A 23416-nucleotide genomic window follows, 5' to 3' on the forward strand; every position below is an offset into this window, starting at 1 on the left:
ATACCCTACCCACCGACTTCACAAAACCACGTGCTCGCTGTATGGTTCCGCCCACTTGTCCGTCATTTTGTCTCTGTATTAGCATTGGTTTCAATTGATCAAGGAATTTAAAATGCATTTCATGGAAGACCCGGTGCTTTCTGATGCCGTAAACTCACTGGATGTGTTGCATAAAAGGCGTTATGTGGAAAAGCTTCGTTCTATACAGTCGCCAGATCCATATTTGATGCCTAAATCGATGATTTTTGACCGGCTGCCTTCGCCGTCTCTGCCTGACCCTGATATTTACAACTATCTTGTCCACACAAAATCAGCCTATTCTCACGAAAGTTTGAAAAACTTTAAGAGCTTGGAGGCTTATAAATGCTACGTTGCTGGTTGGGTGAAACAGGTCCTCGTACACGAAAATTCGGCAGGAATCTTGTGCTCGGAAGGTGAGTTACCAAATTTTCAATTCAAAATCTTTTGTTCTTGCTAACATCCACTGTCAAGTCTAATGTATTTCATGTCATTTGTCAATGGAGCTAGGGCTTTTAATGTTTATATGGATTAGCGATAGCACTCTCACTACATACATACGTGTATGTTGTCGGCGATTAGCCTAGCAATGATCTTAATTGTGGTTGTCAGCCCAAAACCCTCTAAATATATATTAAATGCATCTTACCAGATATAAAATGACTACTACATAATCTGTGGTAATCGTTTGGAGCCCAGTTTTCTCGTCGAATTGCAGCAGCCCATCTCGCTCTCTCCTCTCCGTGTCTCTCGGAATCCGGTAGAACTTCAAGTCTCTCCGTCTATCTTCTCTGTTATTGCAACCGACCGCCACACACGCCTTCACCATTTTGATTATTAATGTTAACGAGCAGAAAAACACGCCGTAAATAGGAGGAATGTACGTAGCCGTATCAGGTCAACACGATGTGTTGACGGACAAGTGGGCGGCACCAGTCAGGAGAGCTGAGTTGTGACGTCACGTGGGTAGGGTCTATATGTATACGTATAACGGTGCCATTATAGATTGAATGCGAAAATGCGTGAGTGGGTAGTGCAGCGCATGCGTTAATTGCGTTAAATATTATAATGTTATTACTGCCGTTAACGTGATAAATTTGATAGCCCTATTTTAAGCCAAATCTAAAGACTCTGGATGAGTGTAAGACATTTTGTCTGTAACGTTAAATACAATTAGAAAACAAACAAACAAACAAACAAAAAAATATATATATATACATATATGTATATTAAAAAAGGCATGTCCGATATTTTTCTGCCGAGTCCGATACTTTGACCCGATCGATCGGGACGCCGATCGATCCAGACATCTTTAGTTTTAATATAAAATGTCTATAACTTGTACTAACATTTATCTTTCAAGAACTACAAGACTTTCTATCCATGGATCGCTTTAAGAGAATATTAATAATGTTAATGCAATCTTGTTTTTATTTATTGTTATAATAAACAAATACAATACTTATGTACCGTATGTTGAATGTATATATTTGTCTTGTGTCTTATCTTTCCATTCTAACAATAATTTACAGGAAAAAAATTGCATATTTTATATATGGTTTGAATTGCGATTAATTACGATTAATTTTTAAGCTGTAAATAACTCGATTAAAAATTTTAATCGTTTGACAGCCCTAGTTATTAGCAATTGTTTCTACAAAATGGATAAGCAACAAGACTTTTGTCAGGGACTGTATATATCATGTCGTCACATGACAAATTTTACGTTTTAATGTAAAAAGTTTGCCTCAGGCATTTAATTTCTGGGAAAAAAAACAAAACAAGCAAAGCTATTTTTCTTATGTGTCTTTGTGTATTTTAAATTCAAGCGTTCCATAATCCAGTTAAAAATAATACTTAAAATTTGTAAGGTTTCTGTCGCCGCCTAGTGGATAACTCTGACACACACGTATCTCAAAGCACCCTGTCCAATTTTACTAGACGCATTATGAAGAATGAATGAAGCTTTTAGTGCCACCTTATGGCATCTTCAGACATAACATCAAAAACACAGAAATAGTTCAGCTAAGGATAAGCTCTACAGGAAAAAAAATGGCTGTGAATGTGCTGTAAGTAGAGCGATTGAACCTGTGCTTGACAGGCAGGTGCGGGGACGAGAGCTGAACAAGCACTCCTGCACAGTGGGAGCATTGTTCTTCAATAACAAAAAGGTATGTGAACCCGCTTGCCCCCTCGCGTGCACCTGCTGCCCACTTTTTGATACAAGCACCTCAAGATGGCCGCAGAATGACCCAATTGCAATACGCGAATTAGCGTCATTATTCATTTCTTGTTCTCTAATCATCAGTAAGATTTTTAGTGGAGTCAACCAGGGGCGGAACTTCGAGGGGTCCCATTTCCATATCTGTCAACCCGAGGCCGTTGGCAATCTTACAAACAGTGTACGCCCTAACAAATTGGTGACTAATCTTACGTTTTATATAGCGTGCATTATATGAATTTATTGGTAATATTGTTTAGTGCTGCAACAATTAATCGATTAACTCGAGTATTCGATTAGAAAAAAATATTCGAATTAAATTTTGTTGCGTCGAGTATTCGGTTAATTATAGTGGCGTTGTTATGGTTTATTTTGGAAGTGTTTACTTTTGATTTTATTGATCCGGGTGCATACACTACACTCTGGTCTGTCTCATTTCACATGGCTCAATCCAACTGCTCCCTGTTCAGACCAACGTAAGCTAAGTTTTTGTTTGAGCTCTTGTTTTTTAATGCATTCGTAATTAAGTTTATAGGTATCTTTAGCGTTTTTTTTTTTTTTTTTGTGGGAATATGTGTCTGAACCATTTGTTACGAGCATTGTATAAAAAAAAAAAAACATTCGCATTTTATAGCATTTAAGCTAGCGGAATTTTGCGATGTAAGTTAGCCAATTTTTCTTTTGTTATACATAGATCCTTATTTTTTTACACCGTTTGTGGCTCAGCTCAGGTATTTTCATTTTTCATGTTCCTTATCTGATTACTCGATTATTCGAACTAACTAGTTCATCGATTAATCGACTACTAAAATAATTGATAGCTGCAGCCCTAATATTGTTAACTATAACCTGGCGCAATCAAAGAACAATATCTTCAGCTACATCATGATGACTAAAATTTAACGTTGACTTTTGTTATAATTGTATGTAGCACTTTTGGTAATTTCTATCATGTCTTTTTATGGTTGTACAATTTTAAATTAAAAAGGTCAATTGATCAAATTAACTTATCGATGCAATCTTTGAGTCAGGGAACATTCCTTTTGCTAATTTTGAGAAGTGATCAGCAATAGTTGCAGGCAAATTGTGTTCGGAAACAAATTGGGAAAATAAAATCTCAGCTTTCGTCACTTTTCATTCTGCAGACTTCATCTTTATGACCGGTGTTCTTAATCTTACTTTAAAAAAAAGTAATTACAGTTACAAATTACTTCTCCCAAAAAGTAATTGAGTTAGTAACTCAGTAAGAGTAATTAGTTACTAGGCAAAGTAACTGGTGTTACCTTTCATGTTTGTTTTTCCCATTTAAAAAAAAAAAAAAAAAAAAAAAAAAAAAAAAAAAAACGTTTGCTTTGTTTGGAAGTCATTTAATGTTGCGAATCAACTGTTAAAGTTATTAAAATTGCTCCCGTTTTTGCATTAGTTCCCTTCTGTCTACTTTCGACATGTGAAAGTTTTAAAACTGTTTCATCAGTTAAAGATCGATTCAAGTCAAGATTTTGCCAATTTAGGAGTATTTTAGATAAAAAGTTACTCAGGTTCGCTAGGAATAGAGGTGGGAATCTTTGGCCACCTAACGATTCGATTACGATTCAGAGGCTCCGATTCGATTATAAATCGATTATTGACGCACAACAACCCCCCCCCCCCCCCCCTCCAACCCCACTGCTTTTAATTAAAGATAATGCCGATCGATCGGGTCCGATCACGTCATTTTCAAAGTATCGGAATCGGCAAAAAAATATCGGCCATGCCTTTTTTTAATATATATATATATATTTTTTAATTAATTCATTTTCTAATTGTATTTAACGTTACAGACATAATATGTTACACTCATCCAGAGTCTTTAGTTTAGGCTTAAGGTAGGGTTATCAAATTTATCCCGATAACGGAGGCAATTATTTAAAAAAAAATGTATCACGTTAAAATATTTAACGCAATTAATGTATGCACTGCACGACCCACTCACGCATTGTCGCGCTCAATCTGTAATGGCGCCGTTTTACCTATATAGAGAGATTAAAGGCAGCGTAAAATGAGTAGAGTGAAATTTGGCAGCCTTTGAAGCCTTTTTTTAATTGGCTAAAGCCTTACAATCCCTCTCCCTACGATTAGAAATATCATGGGAAGCAATGTGGGGAAGCAAGGTAGCAATTTATCTTTTTCTTAACACCTTATGTTATTTCCCAACGCAGAGAAGATATATCAATTGGTAGCACGACGCACAGTCATGGTTCCACTTCCCATCCGGCATTTGGGCATGGCTACAGTATCATTTACTGAAAGCTCAACAAATACACTAGATGGCAATATTTAGTCACAATATACAAAGTCACAAGTCTTTCTATCCGTGGATCCCTCTCACAGAATGTTAATAATGTAAATGCCATCTTGAGGATTTATTGTCATAATAAACAAATACAGTACTTATGTACTGTATGTTGAATGTATATATTCGTCGAGTTTTATTCATTTTTTTTCTTAAGGCATTGCCAAAATGTATATGATCGGGAAAAATTATCGGGAATGATTGGAATTGAATCGGGAGCAAAAAAAAGCAATCGGATCGGGAAATATCGGGATCGGCAGATACTCAAACTAAAACGATCGGGATCGTATCGGGAGCAAAAAACATGATCGGAACAACCCAACTTTCAATTTTATGTACACTATTTCCAAAATTGTTTAAAAATCCTCTCAGGCTAAATAAACAATTATTTCAGAATCAAGTTAACTGTTAAAAACAGTAAATAAAATACTCAAGTCCCCATTCTGTATCGGCAGCTTTAAACTACATTCAATTAATTTAATGTTGTGAATCAACCGTTAAAGTTGTTACAATTGCTCCCGTTATTCCATAATTTCCCTTCTGTCTACTTTCGACGTGAAAGTTTTAAAACTGTTTCATCTTTTAAAGATTTTGCTGATTTGTTTGTTTTTTTTAGATAAAAAGTAATTAGGTTCGCTACAACAGAGCCTTCTAGAGAAGTTTACTGCTTTAAGATGGCGCCTGTTTAACTAGCACGGGAAAGTGTCATTTCGCATCTAGTTCTTGGTATATGATCTAACACGGCTGTCATCTGTCATTTCACATCTAGTTCTACATTTATGTTATATCTACCATAGCCGTATGTTGCCGTATGTTTGTAGCAACTAGCAACTGGGCGCTGTTTGTAGTGGCTGACGGCCGCAGTCAGGTATTATTGTTTTTTTTTTTTTTTATCTAGCGGCATGGGTTGAACATGATATTTACTTTCGGTCTGTTCCTCATTGCGTCCTGAAGACCGCTCTGACTGTGTTTTATTTCTACTTTACCTGGTATAATTCAATAATCGGAATTTGGATGTTTGTGATTCGTTCTCGAATCTTCCACGGCCGAATCGCGAATAATCTAAGAATCGGAAATTTCCCACGCCTCTAGCTAGGAAGGTTCACTACAACAGAACCTTTCCGAGAAGTCCACTGCTTCAAAATGGCAGCTGTTTACTAACGCCGCCGAGTCTGCCATTTTGCATGTAGTTCTATATGCATGTGATATCTAGGCGTAGATTGTAGGCTGTCGGCTACAGTCAGGAAATGTTGGAGCCACCTAGCCTAGCAGCGCGTTTGCTACAGCGTCACAACACTCTTCCCTCCTTCCCACTCCCACTCTTCTCTCTCAGTGTCTGACTTTTCTCGCGTCATTCAACGAACTTAGTAACGCATAGTAATGCACATTGTTTTGTTGCCGAAATGGTGACAAAATCCGAACGGAGGGAAAAAAAACGTAATGCACGAAAGACGTACACATTTTGAACGTACTGTGTACACATTTAAAAATCAGTGCTCACTTGTACAAATTACGCCGAAACCGTACAACTTGACAGATATGCATTTATGTTCATCACACCTGGGTCCTGTTCACATTTGTTCTGCCACTTGGAGTCAACTACATATGTATGTGCATTGAGTAAATATAGGTAACAAAGATGGAAGAAATGAATCCATACCTGCTGCGTGGCGATGCCACCTCCATGCAGCAGCGCCAGCAGACAGCTGAGGGCAGAGGTCCGCATGGCAGCGGCGCAGCGGCCCGCCCGCCACACCAGGTTGGGAAGCAGCACGTTCTCCAGGAAGCTCTCGGACTCGTCCCGGAAACCACTATGAGAAGATATTTCAGTTCAATTCATAATGTACCAACCATACATTTCATAATATATTGACGTGACACATTCCCCATTCACTGCGTCACGCCTACCCGAAGGTGGCCGTCCCACACTCCACATCATTTATTGGCAGTCGCTCACATGCAGCGATCCAATGTCAGATTTAGGTTGAAAAAATACAAAAGCTGTGCTGCATACAAACAGGAAGAATTGTTTCAGGAGTGATTTGTTCGAGGATTCAAGGTAATTATTGTATTTTTCGTACCATGCATGCATTTTGAAACGTTATGGGAGAAATCAGTATTGTAGGAAATTGTCTAATTTCTCATTTATTGTTTGTATTACTCTAACACACCCAATATAAAATAAATAGCACTTATACCATAGTTTAAGGAAAACACGCAGAATATAGGGCATAAGAGATACAGTGCCTTGCAAAAGTATTCGGCCCCCTTGAACCTTGCAACCTTCCGCCACATTTCAGGCTTCAAAAATAAAGATATAAAATTTTAATTTTTTGTCAAGAATCAACAACAAGTGGGACACAATCGTAAAGTGGAACAAAATTTATTGAATAATTTAAACTTTTTTAACAAATAAAAAACTGAAAAGTGGGGCGTGCAATATTATTCGGCCCCCTTGCGTTAATACTTTGTAGCGCCACCTTTTGCTCCAATTACAGCTGCAAGTCGCTTGGGGTATGTTTCTATCAGTTTTGCACATCGAGAGACTGACATTCTTGCCCATTCTTCCTTGCAAAACAGCTCGAGCTCAGTGAGGTTGGATGGAGAGTGTTTGTGAACAGCAGTCTCCAGCTCTTTCCACAGATTCTCGATTGGATTCAGGTCTGGACTTCGACTTGGCCATTCTAACACCTGGATACGCTTATTTTTGAACCATTCCATTGTAGATTTGGCTTTATGTTTTGGATCATTGTCCTGTTGGAAGATAAATCTCCGTCCCAGTCTCAGGTCTTGTGCAGATACCAACAGGTTTTCATCCAGAATGTTCCTGTATTTGGCTGCATCCATCTTCCCGTCAATTTTAATCATCTTCCCTGTCCCTGCTGAAGAAAAGCAGGCCCAAACCATGATGCTGCCACCACCATGTTTGACAGTGGGGATGGTGTGTTCAGGGTGATGAGCTGTGTTGCTTTTACGCCAAACATATCGTTTTGCATTGTGGCCAAAAAGTTCCATTTTGGTTTCATCTGACCAGAGCACCTTCTTCCACATGTTTGGTGTGTCTCCCAGGTGGCTTGTGGCAAACTTTAAACGAGACTTTTTAAGGATATCTTTGAGAAATGGCTTTCTTCTTGCCAGTCTTCCATAGAGGCCAGATTTGTGCAGTGTATGACTGATTGTTGTCCTATGGACAGACTCTCCCACCTCAGCTGTAGATATCTGCAGTTCAACCAGAGTGATCATGGGCCTCTTGGCTGCATCTCTGATCAGTTTTCTCCTTGTTTGAGAAGAAAGTTTGGAAGGACGGCCGGGTCTTGGTAGATTTGCAGTGGTCTGATGCTCCTTCCATTTCAATATGATGGCTTGCACAGTGCTCCTTGAGATGTTTAAAGCTTGGGAAATCTTTTTGTATCCAAATCCGGCTTTAAACTTCTCCACAACAGTATCTCGGACCTGCCTGGTGTGTTCCTTGGTTTTCATAACGCTCTCTGCACTTTAAACAGAACCCTGAGACTATCACAGAGCAGGTGCATTTATACGGAGACTTGATTACACACAGGTGGATTCTATTTATCATCATCAGTCATTTAGGACAACATTGGATCATTCAGAGATCCTCACTGAACTTCTGGAGTGAGTTTGGTGCACTGAAAGTAAAGGGGCCGAATAATATTGCACGCTCCACTTTTCAGTTTTTTATTTGTTAAAAAAGTTTAAATTATCCAGTAAATGTTGTTCCACTTCACGATTGTGTCCCACTTGTTGTTGATTCTTGACAAAAAAATTAAAATTTTATATCTCTATGTTTGAAGCCTGAAATGTGGCGAAAGGTTGCAAGATTCAAGGGGGCCGAATACTTTTGCAAGGCACTGTACATGACGCCTTCTTATTACGGATGCGTCATGCAACTGACTGAGCAAGATTGGCGATGAAAAGCCCACATCTGCACCACCAACTCTCGCAATCAGTTCTCCATGACAGTCCAGAACCAAATGGCGGGACGTCCTGTCCCAACACAAGGAACACTGAAGAATGCCCGATATCCACCTGATAACGCCACTGATAAGACTCCAAGTGCCCCTTTGACGCTGAGGTGGCAAAATCCACAGCCATCGCTGCCCTGACAACAGTAACTCCTGAATCCTCCCGTCCAATCCACAAACAGACAATAATGCTAAACAACGCCCAAACACACTCTTCTTCTGCCCACAGCCCGTCCCACGAGAGCTTTCAAAAAGACGGAATGTTTAATTGTGATTTTTTTCTTGGGAACTTTTGTTGACTTGTGATATGGTGACCCTGAATCCTCGCCTGAGTCTGTTTCTATTTCGCCTTGCCGATTGATTGCTGTCGACCTGAATAAAATGTCAACATGAGCTTCGAAGCCTTTTTCCAGCTTTAAAAATGGAGTCAGGACAAGGGGTTAAGGTAAACACGTGGAGTTTGGCCTTTTGGCTGGGTCGTCGGATTCTTGCCGGCCCGGGGTCGTTGGAGCCGCGCCAGCACGGGTCCGGCGGTTCGTCTGCCTTGATTCCAGAAATATGGCTAAAAATTCAGATTCCTTCACACTGGAGAACAGTGTATCCACCCAAATCAATTACACTAAATGCATACACTTTCAAAACAAACCATTACAACACCATTCCAATTAAACAAATCTTCGAAGCTTTTTTTCTAATCGAATACCGTATTGGCCCGAATATAAGACGGCCCTGATTATAAGACGACCCCTTTTTCAACACTCAAGTTTGAAAAAAAGACTTTTTGAACACCAGATAAATTTTTATACAGAAAATAATTACAGTACATTCGAAACAAATGATTATAACAATATATTTGAGAGAAAAAGCATGTTATTTTGCCTCATTCAAATCTTAATATCTGAACATTTAATTATGTAAACTGAAGTGCAATCACATTGGTAAATGAAGGGCTTCTATTGTGATAAAACAACAAAATTGCAATAACGGCATTACCCATCAAAGTGAAGTCTAAAATAATAAATAAAATAATATATATATATATATATACATATATATATTAGGGCTGTCAAACAATTAAAATTTTTAATCGAGTTAATTACAGCTTAAAAATTAATTAATCGCAATTAATCGCAATTCAAACCATCTATAAAATATGCCATATTTTTCTGTAAATTATTGTTGGAATGGAAAGATAAGACACAAGATGGATATATACATTCAACATACGGTACATAAGGACTGTATTTGTTTATTATAACAATAAATCAACAAGATGGCATTAACATTATTAACATTCTGTTAAAGCGATCCATGGATAGAAATACTCTTAAAAGAAAAATGTTGGTACAAGTTATAGAAATTTTATATTAAAACCCCTCTTAATGTTTTCGTTTTAATAAAATTTGTAAAATTTTCAATCAAAAAATAAACAAGTAGCCCGCCATTGTTGTTGTCAATAATTACTTTCACAATGCTCATGCGTGCTGAAGCCTATAAAATCAGTCGCACCCAAGCGCCAGCAGATGGCGGCAAAACTCCATAAAACACAAGGTGAGCGTTTCATTGTACTGTCATTTAAATCTGTCTGACCGGGGCATCTGCGTTAATTCCATCAAATATTTTAACGTGATTAATTAAAAAATTTAATTAACGCCCGTTAACGCGACAATTTTGACAGCCCTAATATATACATAAAAGTCTAAAATAATGCAAATTGGTTAAACTACAAAGAGTAGCTAGGATCTGTCATGACAGAACATCACTTCAATGATATCTGGTGCCATCTAGCGTCGTGAAAGGGTATAATGTTTAGACGGCGAATATAAGACAACCCCCTCTTTTTCAGTGTTATTTCAATGGAAAAAAAACACCGTCTTACATTCGAGCCAATACAGTAACTCAAGTTAATCGATTAATCGGTGCTACTTGTTATATTAGCATATTATTCACAGTCGCATTTGCATAAACGTTAGCACAGTGAGCATCCTCTTAAACTTTCACAGTTTATTTTTTTATTTTATTTTTTTTATACATACAGTTTGTAGCGTCCATGCGGGTATAATCAATTGAAAACAATGTACAGTTTTCCTCCTGTGTGTTTATCATCATCCCAAAGTTGTCGTTGTCCTTGGAGACGCTACAATATATGCCTCTCTGTCAATGTTCATTTAAAATCGTTGGTTTATTTTGGGATGAAAACTTAATTTTACAAACAAAAACAGTTTGTGTATATGTCGACTAAAACTAAACCGTTTTTCGTTGACGGGCTGCAAAAACAACACTTTGTACCAATTACAGTATGATTTTAAAATGTGTCTTTGAAACAGAGCTGCTTGGCTTTCCCACACCATCTGCTAGTCCTGTTTTCCATTTTGGCTCAGGAATTCCAACATCCTCTCACACGGCAGCAGAGTTCCCAAAGTTTGGCTGTAATAATGATGTCACAACTGATATGCTTTGGCATTTCACCACCTGTAGGGGGAGACCGTGTGCCATACAGGCAGCCTGGTGTGTTGGCTCTGCACGTTCAAGTCTGGTTTTCATCTTTCCAAAGCAAAGCGATTTATGACCATAATTACTCCATCGCACCTTCTCATGTCAAAAAGTCTCTACTTAGGTTAAGTGATGTCTTAGGAACGTTCTTGGCTCTGTTATTCCACAATGAATGAGAGAACAATCTCGCCCTAACAGTATATATTTTTCTCACTTCACGTGAAGTGATTTTGACGTACCACATCCATCACTTTTCATTGCGCACCTTCTACTTTAGGCTTCAATCCACATAAAACAACTACATTCTGTGCGGATGAAACGCAAACTTTTACTTGCTTGCGCTGCAGAACCGTTGTCATTATGTCACTTTGGCCAGAGAACAAAGAGAAGCCTCGACTTTTATTGTCCTCTTGATGACATGAAGTATGTGTGAGAGCGCGGCTAGAGATTCATCCCGCGACATAACTGAGGTCTATCTAGACCTGGCCAATATGGCTTCAAAATCTCAGATTTCATTCACAATTGTTTGCCTCCCTTCTACATTTTAAAGGACACCATGAGTATAAAACAAAGAAACGACTAAACCAAGTATTTCCTGTCCGTGTTTCTGCCATAAAATCCAAACAAAGTCCATCTGTGGCCATTGACAGCTGTGTCTTCACACTCGGTGATACATGCTACATGAAGTTTTTGGATCGAAACAAGTACGCGATAATATCCCGTTAAAATTGGTGTGTCTTTAATCCCGCGCAAGTTTGATTGCACATCGAGTTAATGGAAATTTAGCCACAAAAAAGACGTACATTGCAGTCGAACCATAGTGCGAATAATATGGACACAGCAGGCTAACTGACTAGCGTGCTATCCATTATCTTTTCGACCTGTGTTGCCATTTGGATTGCTTATTATGGGATGATATTGATGTATTAGATACATTAGATGCTTAAATTATAAAGCCTAGGTCCTAGGTTTGGAGGCTAAACACGAAAGTGTTATGTAATCACATTTATATGTTCACTTGTCTGCATTATGTAGCCTTTTATTCCCAGTCAAAGCAATCATGCATTCACATTCCTTAATCATAATTGAAAAAATATTTGAAAAGCCCACTTGCTAAAATTTAAATATTAAGGTAATGGAATTTAACCCCTAAAATTCCCCAGGAAATATTTTTTACACAGATTAAAATTACTCTCCCAGGCCCTCAGAAGAGCCGTGCACTCTGGAAGGAAAATACTCTCCCAGGCCCTCAGAAGAGCCGTGCACTCTGGAAAGAAAAAACTCCGCAACGCCAAGGAAATGGATGAGTATCCGCCAGAGAAGCATGGCACGGCCCTGAGGTAAACGTTACATCTCTCTCTTTTTTTATACAAGTCAATGTGTCCTTTCAACCAACGACTAGGAAATGACTGAGTGGGGAAATCATCTTTAAGAAATAGATAAAAATAACGCTTCTTTTACAAAATGTTCCTTAAAGTGCCTATGACAGGATGAAAAAAATCTTAAATAGCATTATTATGTGAGTTAGAATAATATTTTGAGCCACTTCGACTATACACAACAATTTAGCGCTCTTAGTTTGCCACTCATTGTTCATCATTTAATCATGAGATAGCTCTCTATGTCCCAGGGTGTTAAACTGCCTGTTGTCAAAGCGAGGTGCCAAGTCGGTAACAATGTTGTGGCGGATTTCGTTATAAATATCCGGAAATGCAGTCCATGTAAAATACAGTGCCCTCCATAATTATTGGCACCCCTGGTTAAGATGTGTTTTTTAGCTTCTAATATATATATATTTTCAAATAATATGGTACCTTAATGAAAAAAAGAAAAAAAAATCCAACCTTCAATACAAGTGCATTTATTCAGTGGGGAAAAAAATCCCACATAAAGAAATAATTATTTGACATCAAATAATATGTGTCACAATTATTAGCACACGGTCCCAGTTGAAGCCTGGTACCGTGTGCTTTGGTCAGATGAGACCAAGATTGAGCTTTTTGGCAACAAACACTCTAAGTGGGTCTGGCGTGCCACGAAAGATGCGCATGCTGAAAAGCACCTCATACCCACTGTGAAGTATGGGGGTGGGTCAGTGATGTTGTGGGGCTGTTTCGCTTCCAAAGGCCCTGGGAACCTTGTTAGGGTGCATGGCATCATGAATGCTTTGAAATACCAGGACAATTTAAATCAAAATTGCCCTCTGCCCGAAAGCTGAAGATGGGTCGTCACTGGGTCTTTCAGCAAGACAATGACCCTAAACATATGGCCAAATCTACACAGGAATGGTTCACCAGACACACAAAATCAAGCTCCTCCCATGGCCATCTCAGTCCCCAGACCTTCCCTGCTTTGTTGGCAAAAGGGGGTTGTACAAAGTATTAACACCAGGGTTGCTAATAATTGTGACACACATTATTTGATGTCAAATAATTATTTCTTTATGTGGGATTTTTTTCCCCACTGAATAAATGCACTTGTATTGAAGGTTGGATTTTTCTCTTTTTTTCCATTAAGGTCCCATATTATTTGAATTAAAAAATATATTAGAAGCTAAAAAACACATCTTAGCACTGTATTTCCGAGTGGGGATAGAATATCAGCAAAACCAAAATGCTGCCACACATCGGATCGGTACGACGTTGAAGCTGCCTCCTTAAGCTTTTGTCTTTCCTCACTAGCAATGATCCTCGTGTGCCGTAAACAAACGCAGCTCCCGCCCATCAGGCAGTTTGGGGTAGGAGTGGAGGAAGGCTGCTTGCGGGGAGGGGCCTTCTCAGAGATTTTATACAAGGCAAAGCTGCGCCAGACACTTTAGCGAGAGAGAGCACGAGAAAAGTTCGGAAAATACTTTTTGAGAGCTTTTCATTTAGATCATATTAGGGTTGTTCCGATCATGTTTTTTTGCTCTCGATCCAATCCCGATCGTTTTAGTTTGAGTATCTGCCGATCCCGATATTTCCTGATCCAATTGCTTTTTTTTGCTCCCGATTCAATTCCAATCATTCCTGATAATTTTTCCCAATCATATACATTTTGGCAATGCATTAAGAAAAAAATGAATAAAACTCGGACGAATATATACATTCAAAATACAGTACATGAGTAATGTATCTGTTTTTTATGACAATAAATCCTCAGGATGGCATTTACATTATTAACATTCTTTCTGTGAGAGGGATCCACGGATAGAAAGACTTGTAATTCTTAAAGGACAAATGTGACTTTGTATATTGTGACAAAATATTGCCATCTAATGTATTTGTTGAGCTTTCAGTAAATGATACCGTAGCCATGCCCAAATGCATGATGGGAAGTGGAACCATGACTGTGCGTAGTGCTACCAATTGATATATCTTCTCTGCGTTGGGAAATAACATAGGGTGTTAAGAAAAGATCAATTACTACCTTGCTTCCCCACATTGCTTCCCACGATAGCTCTAATCGTAGGGTGAGGGATTGTAAGGCTTTAGCCAATTAAAAAAAGGCTCCAAAGGCTTCCAAAATTCATTCTACTCATTTTATACTGCCTTTTAGCTCTCTATATAGGTAAAACAGCGCCATTGCAGATTGAGCGCGACAGTGTGTGAGTGGGTCGTGCAGCGCATGCATAAATTGCGTTAAATATTTTAACGTGATACAATTTTAAAAAAATTAATTACCGCCATTATCGGGATAAATTTGATAACCCTACCTTAAGCCAAAACTAAAGACTCTGGATGAGTGTAACATATTATGTCTGTAACGTTAAATACAATTAGAAAACAATTTATTTAAAAAATATCTATCAAAAAAAGGCATGTCCGATATTTTTTTGCCGATTCCAATACTTTGAAAATGACATGATCGGATCCGATCGATCGGGACATCTATAGATCATATGTTTTTGCAAATTGAATCGGAGAGGGCGTATCAAACGGTTCAATCTAAAACCGAATATTGTTGGATCCTTAATATTAGCTGAAACAACTTACAGCCTTGTGTGGGCTAAACCAGAGCGCAGCTATCCTTTATCCATGTCAAACGTCTGAGTCTGCTCCTCAGCCATAAGGCGACAGTACAGTCAGACCCAACGCTGCCACTAGAAGGCAGCGTATCATTAAACAAAATACAATACTTTTGGACTTTTTGGCTAGTTATTTTGGGGTATTTAAAGGGTTAATTCCGATTGACGCGTAAATTTGATTTAAGTCTCCAGCGTAGGAACGGAACTCGTCCGTAACCCAGGAACTACCTTTATTGTGATATTGTCTCCCTTTTGTTCATGCTGCTTATATCATGCACCACAGAAAGCAGCTTGAGTTAATTCATAAAACCGATATATCAACCAGTCCTAGCCGGGTGTATCCGAAATGTTAACAAGCGGAAACCCCCGCAAATCTTAGTAAAGCTTTTTGGCCTCACCCTTGAGAGTTCTTGACATGTCTCTGAGACAACTCCATGAGCATGGGTTGCCTTTTTTGATTGACGGAGGCAGCTGCCCCGCCACGGCCTCAGGCATTCCCTCAGATTAGAGCTGCGAGCTCCAGGATTGAGGGCCGCGCAGCTGATGGCGCTCGGCGGGACACTTTAGGGCAACGAACCCAGAAACGGAAGCGCCTCACGGGGCTAAGTCCCAGTCGTGGTTCTATCTAGTCCCTGAGGGGTTCTGATAACTCGTTGCTTTCCTCAGGAAGCGATAAGATTCATTTTCTTTGAACTCCACACATCCCAAAGAATCTCATGTGATTGCCCTGACCTCATGGAAATACACTGTCGTAGTTGTGTGTGTGGGTGGAGTGTTAATTTGAGGTTTGATGTGAGCTCAAGTCTAAAAATATCGGAACGTGTTGATGAAAAACAACAGTGGGCGTTTAAAGCTTTTGATGGAATGCCACGAAAATTCTGCGGCACCTCAATTTTCACCTCAGCCTAGTGTGTGTGTTTGTCGTCTAACCCTTGCGAGTCCAGCGTGTTGCCTCCATCCAGCAGCAATTTGGCTAGCATGGTGAAGATATTCATCCTCATCTCTTGGTCCCTCTCTGGTTGCAGGCAGGCGTGCAGAATGGGCATCAACTGGCTTACAAACTCTCCAATTACTGGACCTAAAACACAAACAAATGCACATGTAGCTTTTTTACACATGGGACAAATTGTTTTTTGCCCTTTAGTTGTTCGATATCATCAGTTGGCCGATAATATCGGACGATTAAGACATTTAAAATGGTATTGGATAATATCGACATCAGTTTTTCATTTCAAGTTTTGGTCCAATATGCGTTAATGAAAAAATAATGAATTATAAACACGTTACATATAACTACTGTGTTACCAGAAAGACATAGTCACTAAGAAAAGTAATAAAATACAAAAATATGTGCAAAAGCCCAGCAAAATGCATCTTGGGTATTGTCATTGCATTGGCATGTCCTATGATTGCCTGCATGTATTTGTAATGCTTTGGTCGCCCCCCTAGTGGCTCTTTGGGGTAACTAATGTTAACATGATTTCATCGTGATTGATTCATTTTATTTAATAATATACATTTTGGCTCCTTTCTGTCTATATTATTCATATGGGACATTTATTTTCTATAACTTCATCAGTTGTTCATGTCATTTGGAAAACCTTGAAGCTGTTACATTTATCATAATTAAAGCATTCAGTGGGGCATCACAATACAATTAGCATTAACATGTTAAGTGTATGACCGCATATATCGGTACCGGATTTTTGGAGTTGGACAATATCGAGATATCGGGTAGGCATGTTCGGTTTTTGATGATTGAAAAAAATTAGGGCTGTCAAAATTATCGCGTTAACGAGCGGTAATTAATTTTTTAAATGAATCCCGTTAAAATATTTGACGCAATTAACGCACAAATGCCCCGCTCAAACAGATTAAAATGAGAGCACAGTGAAAGGTGTACTTGTTGTGTTTTTCGGAGTTTTGCCGCCCTCTGCTGGCGCTTGGGTGCGACTGATTTTATAGGCTTCAGCACCCATGAGCATTGTGTAAGTAATTATTGACATCAACAATGGCGGCCGACTTGTTTATTTTTTTAATTGAACATTTTACAAATTTTATTAAAACGAAAACATGAAGAGGGGTTTTGATAAGAAATTTCTATAACTTGTCTTTTAAGAACTACAAGTCTTTCTATCCATGGATCGCTTTAACAGAATGTTAATAACGGTAATGCCATCTTGTAGATTTATTGATATACCATATTGGCCCGAATATAAGACGACCCCGATTATAAGACGACCCCCTCTTTTTCAAGACTCAAGTTTGAAAAAAGACTTTTTGAACACCAAATTAATTTTTATACAGAAAATAATTACAATACATCTGAAACAAATGATTATAACAATATATTTGAGAGAAAAGGCATTTAATTTCGCATTCAAAACTTAATATCTGAACATTTAAACATTTAACATTTAAATGTGTAAACTAAAGTGCAATCAAATTCATAAATGAATGGCTTCTGGTTTTTGAAATATAAATAAGAAAAAAATATTGTGATAAAACAAAATTGCAATAACTGCATTAATTATCAAAGTGAAGTCTAACTGCAACTGAAGTCCAGCATTCGATTCATTGATGACTGGCGCCATCCAGCGTCGTGAATGGGTATATGCCTAGGCCGCAGTTTTTTTTGGTTTTTTTTTAGGCCGCAGTTATAAGACGTCCCCCAGGTTTTCATTCTTACTTTAATGCAAAAAACACCGTCTTATATTCGGGCCAATACGGTAATAAAGAAATACAGTACTTATGTACCGTATCTTGAATGTACTGTATATATCCATCTTGTGTCTTACCTTTCCATTCCAACAATAATTTACAGAAAAATATGGCATATTTTATAGATGGTATGAATTGCGATTAATTGCGATTAATTACGATTAATTATTTTTTAAGCTGTAATTAACTCGAATAAAAATTTTAATCGTTTGACACCCCTAAAAATACATCTTAAATTAGCCAATTTGGGTCATATGGGTCAGAATGTTAACACTTGCTATATAAGTGTGACTTACCTATGACATCCACATGTGGACGCAATGTCTCCAATATAATTATCATCTTTAGGCGTACCGTTTAACCTCGCGAGGGTCACGGGGGTGCTGGAGCCTATCCCAGCTAACTATTAGCGTGAAGCCGCATAACCCCTGAACTGGTTGCCAGCAATTATTTTTTCATTGATGGTATCTTTGCATGCAAAGGTACCATTGGAATTCCCCCAGAAATGTCATTTTCCAGTTACTAATCATTATTTGATATTTTCATATTATTCTAAATTAATAAATACAATTATAAAGACATAAAATGTCCATAAAAACACAATCAATAACATTAAAAAGAATAAAAACAAACACTCTGGTTATGGCTAGCAAAAATACTGTACGTGTGTGCATGTGTGTGTCACACACGGCATCCTAAGGAAACGAGACATAAAAAGCTACCACACATTGTTTCCAATCAAGAGTCTATTGCATGTAAAGGCAGACAATACCCACACACCCACCCACCCACACACACCATGTTTATTCCATCTATTTTTACTCCTGCGTGTAGGTGTAATGCTTGATAAGGGGTCCGGTCCCTATTCGCACTCTGTGGCACGGATGCGATTGGAAGACAGCGGATGTCCTGAGCGCACTCGAGAGATTTGCCAGATGGGAACGTGTGAATCAGGAAGGTGGAAATTGCTAGGTCACTTCACATTTCATATGGGTGAAAAGAGGTGCATGTACTGTAAAAACACACTCTATTGCTGTTCATAGATGTTTTCAAAATCAATTTCCCTCTCATTTTTTACATTACCAAAAAAGCAGTCACTTGCTCTGTAAAGAGTTAAACAAACAACTTGGCAAACAAAAGTCAGGTTGACAAATCAACTTACTGGGAAATGAAGCACGAGGACACAGGAACACGCTGGGATACAATTGCAAACATGACCATGGACAACGTTGCAACAAAGACTCAACAAAAACGGGGAACTTACTGTATATACAGTGTAGGGCTGGGCAATATGGCCTTAAGTACGTATCACGATAAATTGAGCAGATTTACCTCTATAACGATAAATGACGATAAATTTGCCCAAGCGGACCGTTATATAATTTGAAAATTTGAATCACTGCATGGAATACAAATTACCGTATTTTTCGGACGATAAGCCGCGTTTTTTTCATATTTTGGCTGGGGGTGCGACTTATGTGTGGAATTATTAACACATTATGATATAATTTCACATGTTATTTTGGTGTTTTGCAGTGACACTGATGGTTTTGTAAAGTTGTTAGCATGTTCTTATGCTATAGTTATCTGAATAACTCTTTATAGCTATGGCCACGTTCGCGTTCTGCCTTTGGCAGTGCATGTTCAATTGTATTATTGACTTTCTTATCTTGAAATGGATGCATTTAGTTTGTGGCGCTTTCACGCCCACGATCACTTTTTTCTGTTCACCCATAATAAAGTCATAAAAGAACCAAACTTCATGAATGTTTTTTGTGACAAAGAAGTATCTGTTCCAATCACTCTATCAGAGAAAAATCAGAGTTGTAGAAATAACTGGAAACTCAAGAGAGCCGTGATATTATGTTCTTCACAAGTGTATGTAAACTTTTGACCACAACTGTAAGCTGCACACAGACTACTTTTCATTGTGTCAAAGTGTCATTTTGTAACTGTTGTCCAATGAAAAGATATACTTAAATATCTGCAGAAATGCGAGGGGTGTACTCACTTTTGTGATACACTGTATATACAAGTAATTTAGGAACCTCATTACATGTTACAGCGTGACATGCGAAGACGCAAACTACAGAGTGATATCATCAGCATGCGCTCAAAATGTGTAGGACCCCGAATGTATCTGAACAACACAGAACAAACTCAGACTAACAGACGTCTGTCCATTAGCACTGGTTGGCTTATTGACTTTTACAAATCCTTGTGTCATTCAGCCTCAGTCCAAATTGTTTATGTGCATGTTAAATAGCAGCAACCTCTTTTGTGCTGTGGAGACTTACACTTGAGCTCTTTCAACGCCATCTAATCCTCCAGCATCACACCTCCCTCTGCCACACTTTCATCTTTCCTTTCTAATTGAGAGGGCAGCTGGGTGCCCCCTAATCCGCCACACAAACAGACGCATATTCGCACACTTAAGCGGTCAGCTCGCTTGGCGATGCCCGCACCGGTCGGGACATCAAACGACATGGCCACCACCCACTCTTGACCTTCGCCCGTGGATCAAGGCCACTTTGAAGGCCTAATGTGTCGTTTTCATTTGCGCCCTCCAGGATTCCAAGCCATGTCTTTGCAAGTGTTTTGATGTGCACATTATGAGTGCGGGGGCTGTTGAACAATAGGCTGGACTCAGACTTCAGTGTTTTGCTTGCTCGTCAGCTTTTCTTGCGCTTCTTCTGTTTGATGGAGACGAGAAACTCTTTATGTACTTCCTGTTTGCTCAGCTGGCATGACACCGATCGCTTCTCGGTAAATGTTTTATTTCCCCCTTTGACGGGAATTAGAACCTCTTGGTATAGAATCCATCCATTATTGACCGCTTAATCCGGGTCGAGTCACGGGGGCAGCAGCTTTAGCAGGGAAGCCAAGACTTCCCTTTCCCCAGCCACTTCAACCAGATCCTCCGGCGGGATCCCAAGGCATTCCCCGGCCAGTCAAGAGACATAGTCTCTCCAGCGTGTCCGGAGTCATCCTCCCGCCAGTGGAGCTTCGCCTTTTGCTCAGCTCCTTCTTCACCACAACGGACCTGTACAGAGTCGGCATCACTAGACACGGCACCAATCCACCTGTTGATCTCCCGCTACCTCCTACATTCACTCGTGAACAAGACCCCAAGATACTTGAACACCTCCACTTGGGGCAGGATCTCATCCCCAACCCGGATAGGGCACGCCACCCTTTTCCGATTGAGGACCATTGTCTCGGACTTGGAGATGATCTTCACACTCAAACCACTCCGGTGAGAGTTGGAGATCACGGCTTGATGAAGGCAACAGCACCACATCATCTGCGAAAAGCAGAGAACCAAACCGGACCCCCTCATAGCTGCACCTAGAAATTCTGTCCGGACCCCCTCATAGCTGCACCTAGAAATTCTGTCTATAAAATTTAAGAACACAATCGGTGACGAACGGCAACCTTGGTAGAGTTCAACCCTCACTGGGAACGAAACCGACTTACTGCCAGCAATGCGGACCAAACTCTGGTCGTATAGGGACTGAGCAGTCCTTACCAGGGGGTTTGTTACCCTGTACTCTCGAAGTACCCCAACAGGACTTCCCAAGGGAATTCTCTGGTTCCATACCGCCCCAACAGAACACTTCGTTCTCAGAATGCAGGTCTACTGGTAGTTCCCAGGGTCTCTAAAAGTACAGTAGGAGCTAAAGCTTTTAGTTACAAAGCTCCTGTCTTATGGAATCAGTTTCCAGCTAATATTAAAGAGGCCGACACAGTCTGTACATTTAAGATTAGACTAAAAATGTTCCTATTTAACAAAGCTTATGATCAGGCTTGTTGAAAAAAGACTGGACTCACAGTTCAGTCTAATCTGCCCTAGGAGCTATAAATAATTGCTGGGGGAAGTACAGCCACTGAGTCCTATCCCCTGTTTTTCACTCTCCCTACCACTTGTCTTTACTTTATTTCTTTTTTCTAATTCTAATATCTAGTTGACTAGTCTCTTCATCACTAGTCACCCGGGGTCCCCTGTCCCCACTCCTGCAGGGTGGAAGGCAACATAAATAGTCTGAAATATCAACAAATCTTCGCTACCTCTTACATTCCTAACCATAAAAATGGACAAATTCTGGATGGTGCTCCATTGCATACTTCAATCTCTACCTCAAAGTTCCTTAAGGCAAACAAGATCAAGATCCTTCAAGACTGGCCAGCCCAGTCACCATGCATGAACATCATTGAGCGTGTCTGGGGTAGGATGAAAGAGGAAGCATGGAAGACAAAACCCAAGAATGTTGATGAACTCTGGGAGGCATGCAAGACTGTTTTCTTTGATGTTCCTGATGACTTCATCAATAAATTGTATGAATCCTTGCCAAACCGCATGGATGCAGTCCTTCAAGCCCATGGAAGTCATACAAAATATTTAAATTTGGATGTCACAGCACCACTACTTAATTCGCTTATGTTATGTAACATATTTTTGTATTTGAAGTACATTTTTTGTTCAATTTTCACCCTAGTTTCTCTAGGCGACAAAATTTGACCTTTATGTCTTCATTAAATGATAAATCTTTTTTCAGCGAAACAAATATATTTTTGTACATTCAACATTTGGGAAGGTCTTAGCTTTCATATGAGCCATTTCTAAAACCAATTGAATAATAAAAAGTCAGGTTATTAGTGGGCCCAAAATTACCGCGTTAACGGGCAGTAATTTTTTAAAAAAATTAATCACGTGCACGCGCACATGCCCCGCTCAAACAGATTAAAATGACAGCCAAGTGCAATGTCCACTTGTTACTTGTGTTTTGGGAGTTTTGTCGCTCTCTGCTGGCGCTTGGGTGCGACTGATTTTATTGGCTTCAGCACCCATGAGCATTGTGTAATTATTGATATCAACAATGGCGGGCTACTAGTTTATTTTTTGATTGAAAAATTATACACATTTTATTAAAACGAAAACATTAAGAGGAGTTTTAACACTAGAATGCCCAGCAGAGGCCAATTTGGCCTTTCCCAATGGCAAATCCTCATGATCCAGAATTCGCTGGGACTTCGAGTGTTAATATAAAATTTCTGTAACTTGTACTAACATTTATCTTTTAAGAACTACATCTTACATCATTTCTATCCATGGATCGCTTTAACAGAATGTTAATAATGCAGGGCCGGAGTGGGACTCATTTTCGGCCCTGGAATTTCATGCCTCAGACCGGCCCACTCGTTTAAAATTATGTCATTATGCATACACGTGTTAAGTTCAGTGTTCTCTAAAGCCGTGTACTGTAATTCTGTGTATTCCAATTCAGTGCAGGTAATGGTTGTTTAACAAGGTGGCTTTATTTTAACAAGTGCAACACAACATATTTTGAACAAATTTAAAAATGGATTTAAAAAAAAAACTATATTAAATGATACATTTGAAAAATAAATTAGGGCTGTCAAACAATTAAAATTTTTGATCGAGTTAATTAGAGCTTAAAAATTAATCGTAATTAATCGCAATTCAAACCATCTATAAAATATGCCATATTTTTCTGTAAATTATTGTTGGAATGGAAAGATAAGACAGAAGATGGATATATACATTCAACATACGGTACATAAGGACTGTATTTGTTTATTATAACAATAAATCAACAAGATGGCATTAACATTATTAACAT

The 23416-nt window shown here is 39.0% G+C and overlaps 1 protein-coding gene across 1 annotated transcript in view; it reads right to left on the reverse strand.

Moving 5' to 3' along the window:
* Positions 1 to 23416, reverse strand: part of LOC130931841 (dynein axonemal assembly factor 5-like) — a 76003-nt gene that overhangs the window by 10408 nt on the left and 42179 nt on the right. Inside the window, exons 9-10 of the mRNA XM_057860966.1 lie at positions 15984 to 16131; positions 6232 to 6382 (exon numbers count right to left, since the gene is read on the reverse strand). Of these exons, the coding sequence (XP_057716949.1) occupies positions 6232 to 6382; positions 15984 to 16131 (299 nt within the window). The remainder of the gene's footprint in view (positions 1 to 6231; positions 6383 to 15983; positions 16132 to 23416) is intronic.

This window comes from Corythoichthys intestinalis, chromosome 16 (assembly GCF_030265065.1).
Source record: "Corythoichthys intestinalis isolate RoL2023-P3 chromosome 16, ASM3026506v1, whole genome shotgun sequence".
NCBI lineage: Eukaryota > Metazoa > Chordata > Actinopteri > Syngnathiformes > Syngnathidae > Corythoichthys > Corythoichthys intestinalis.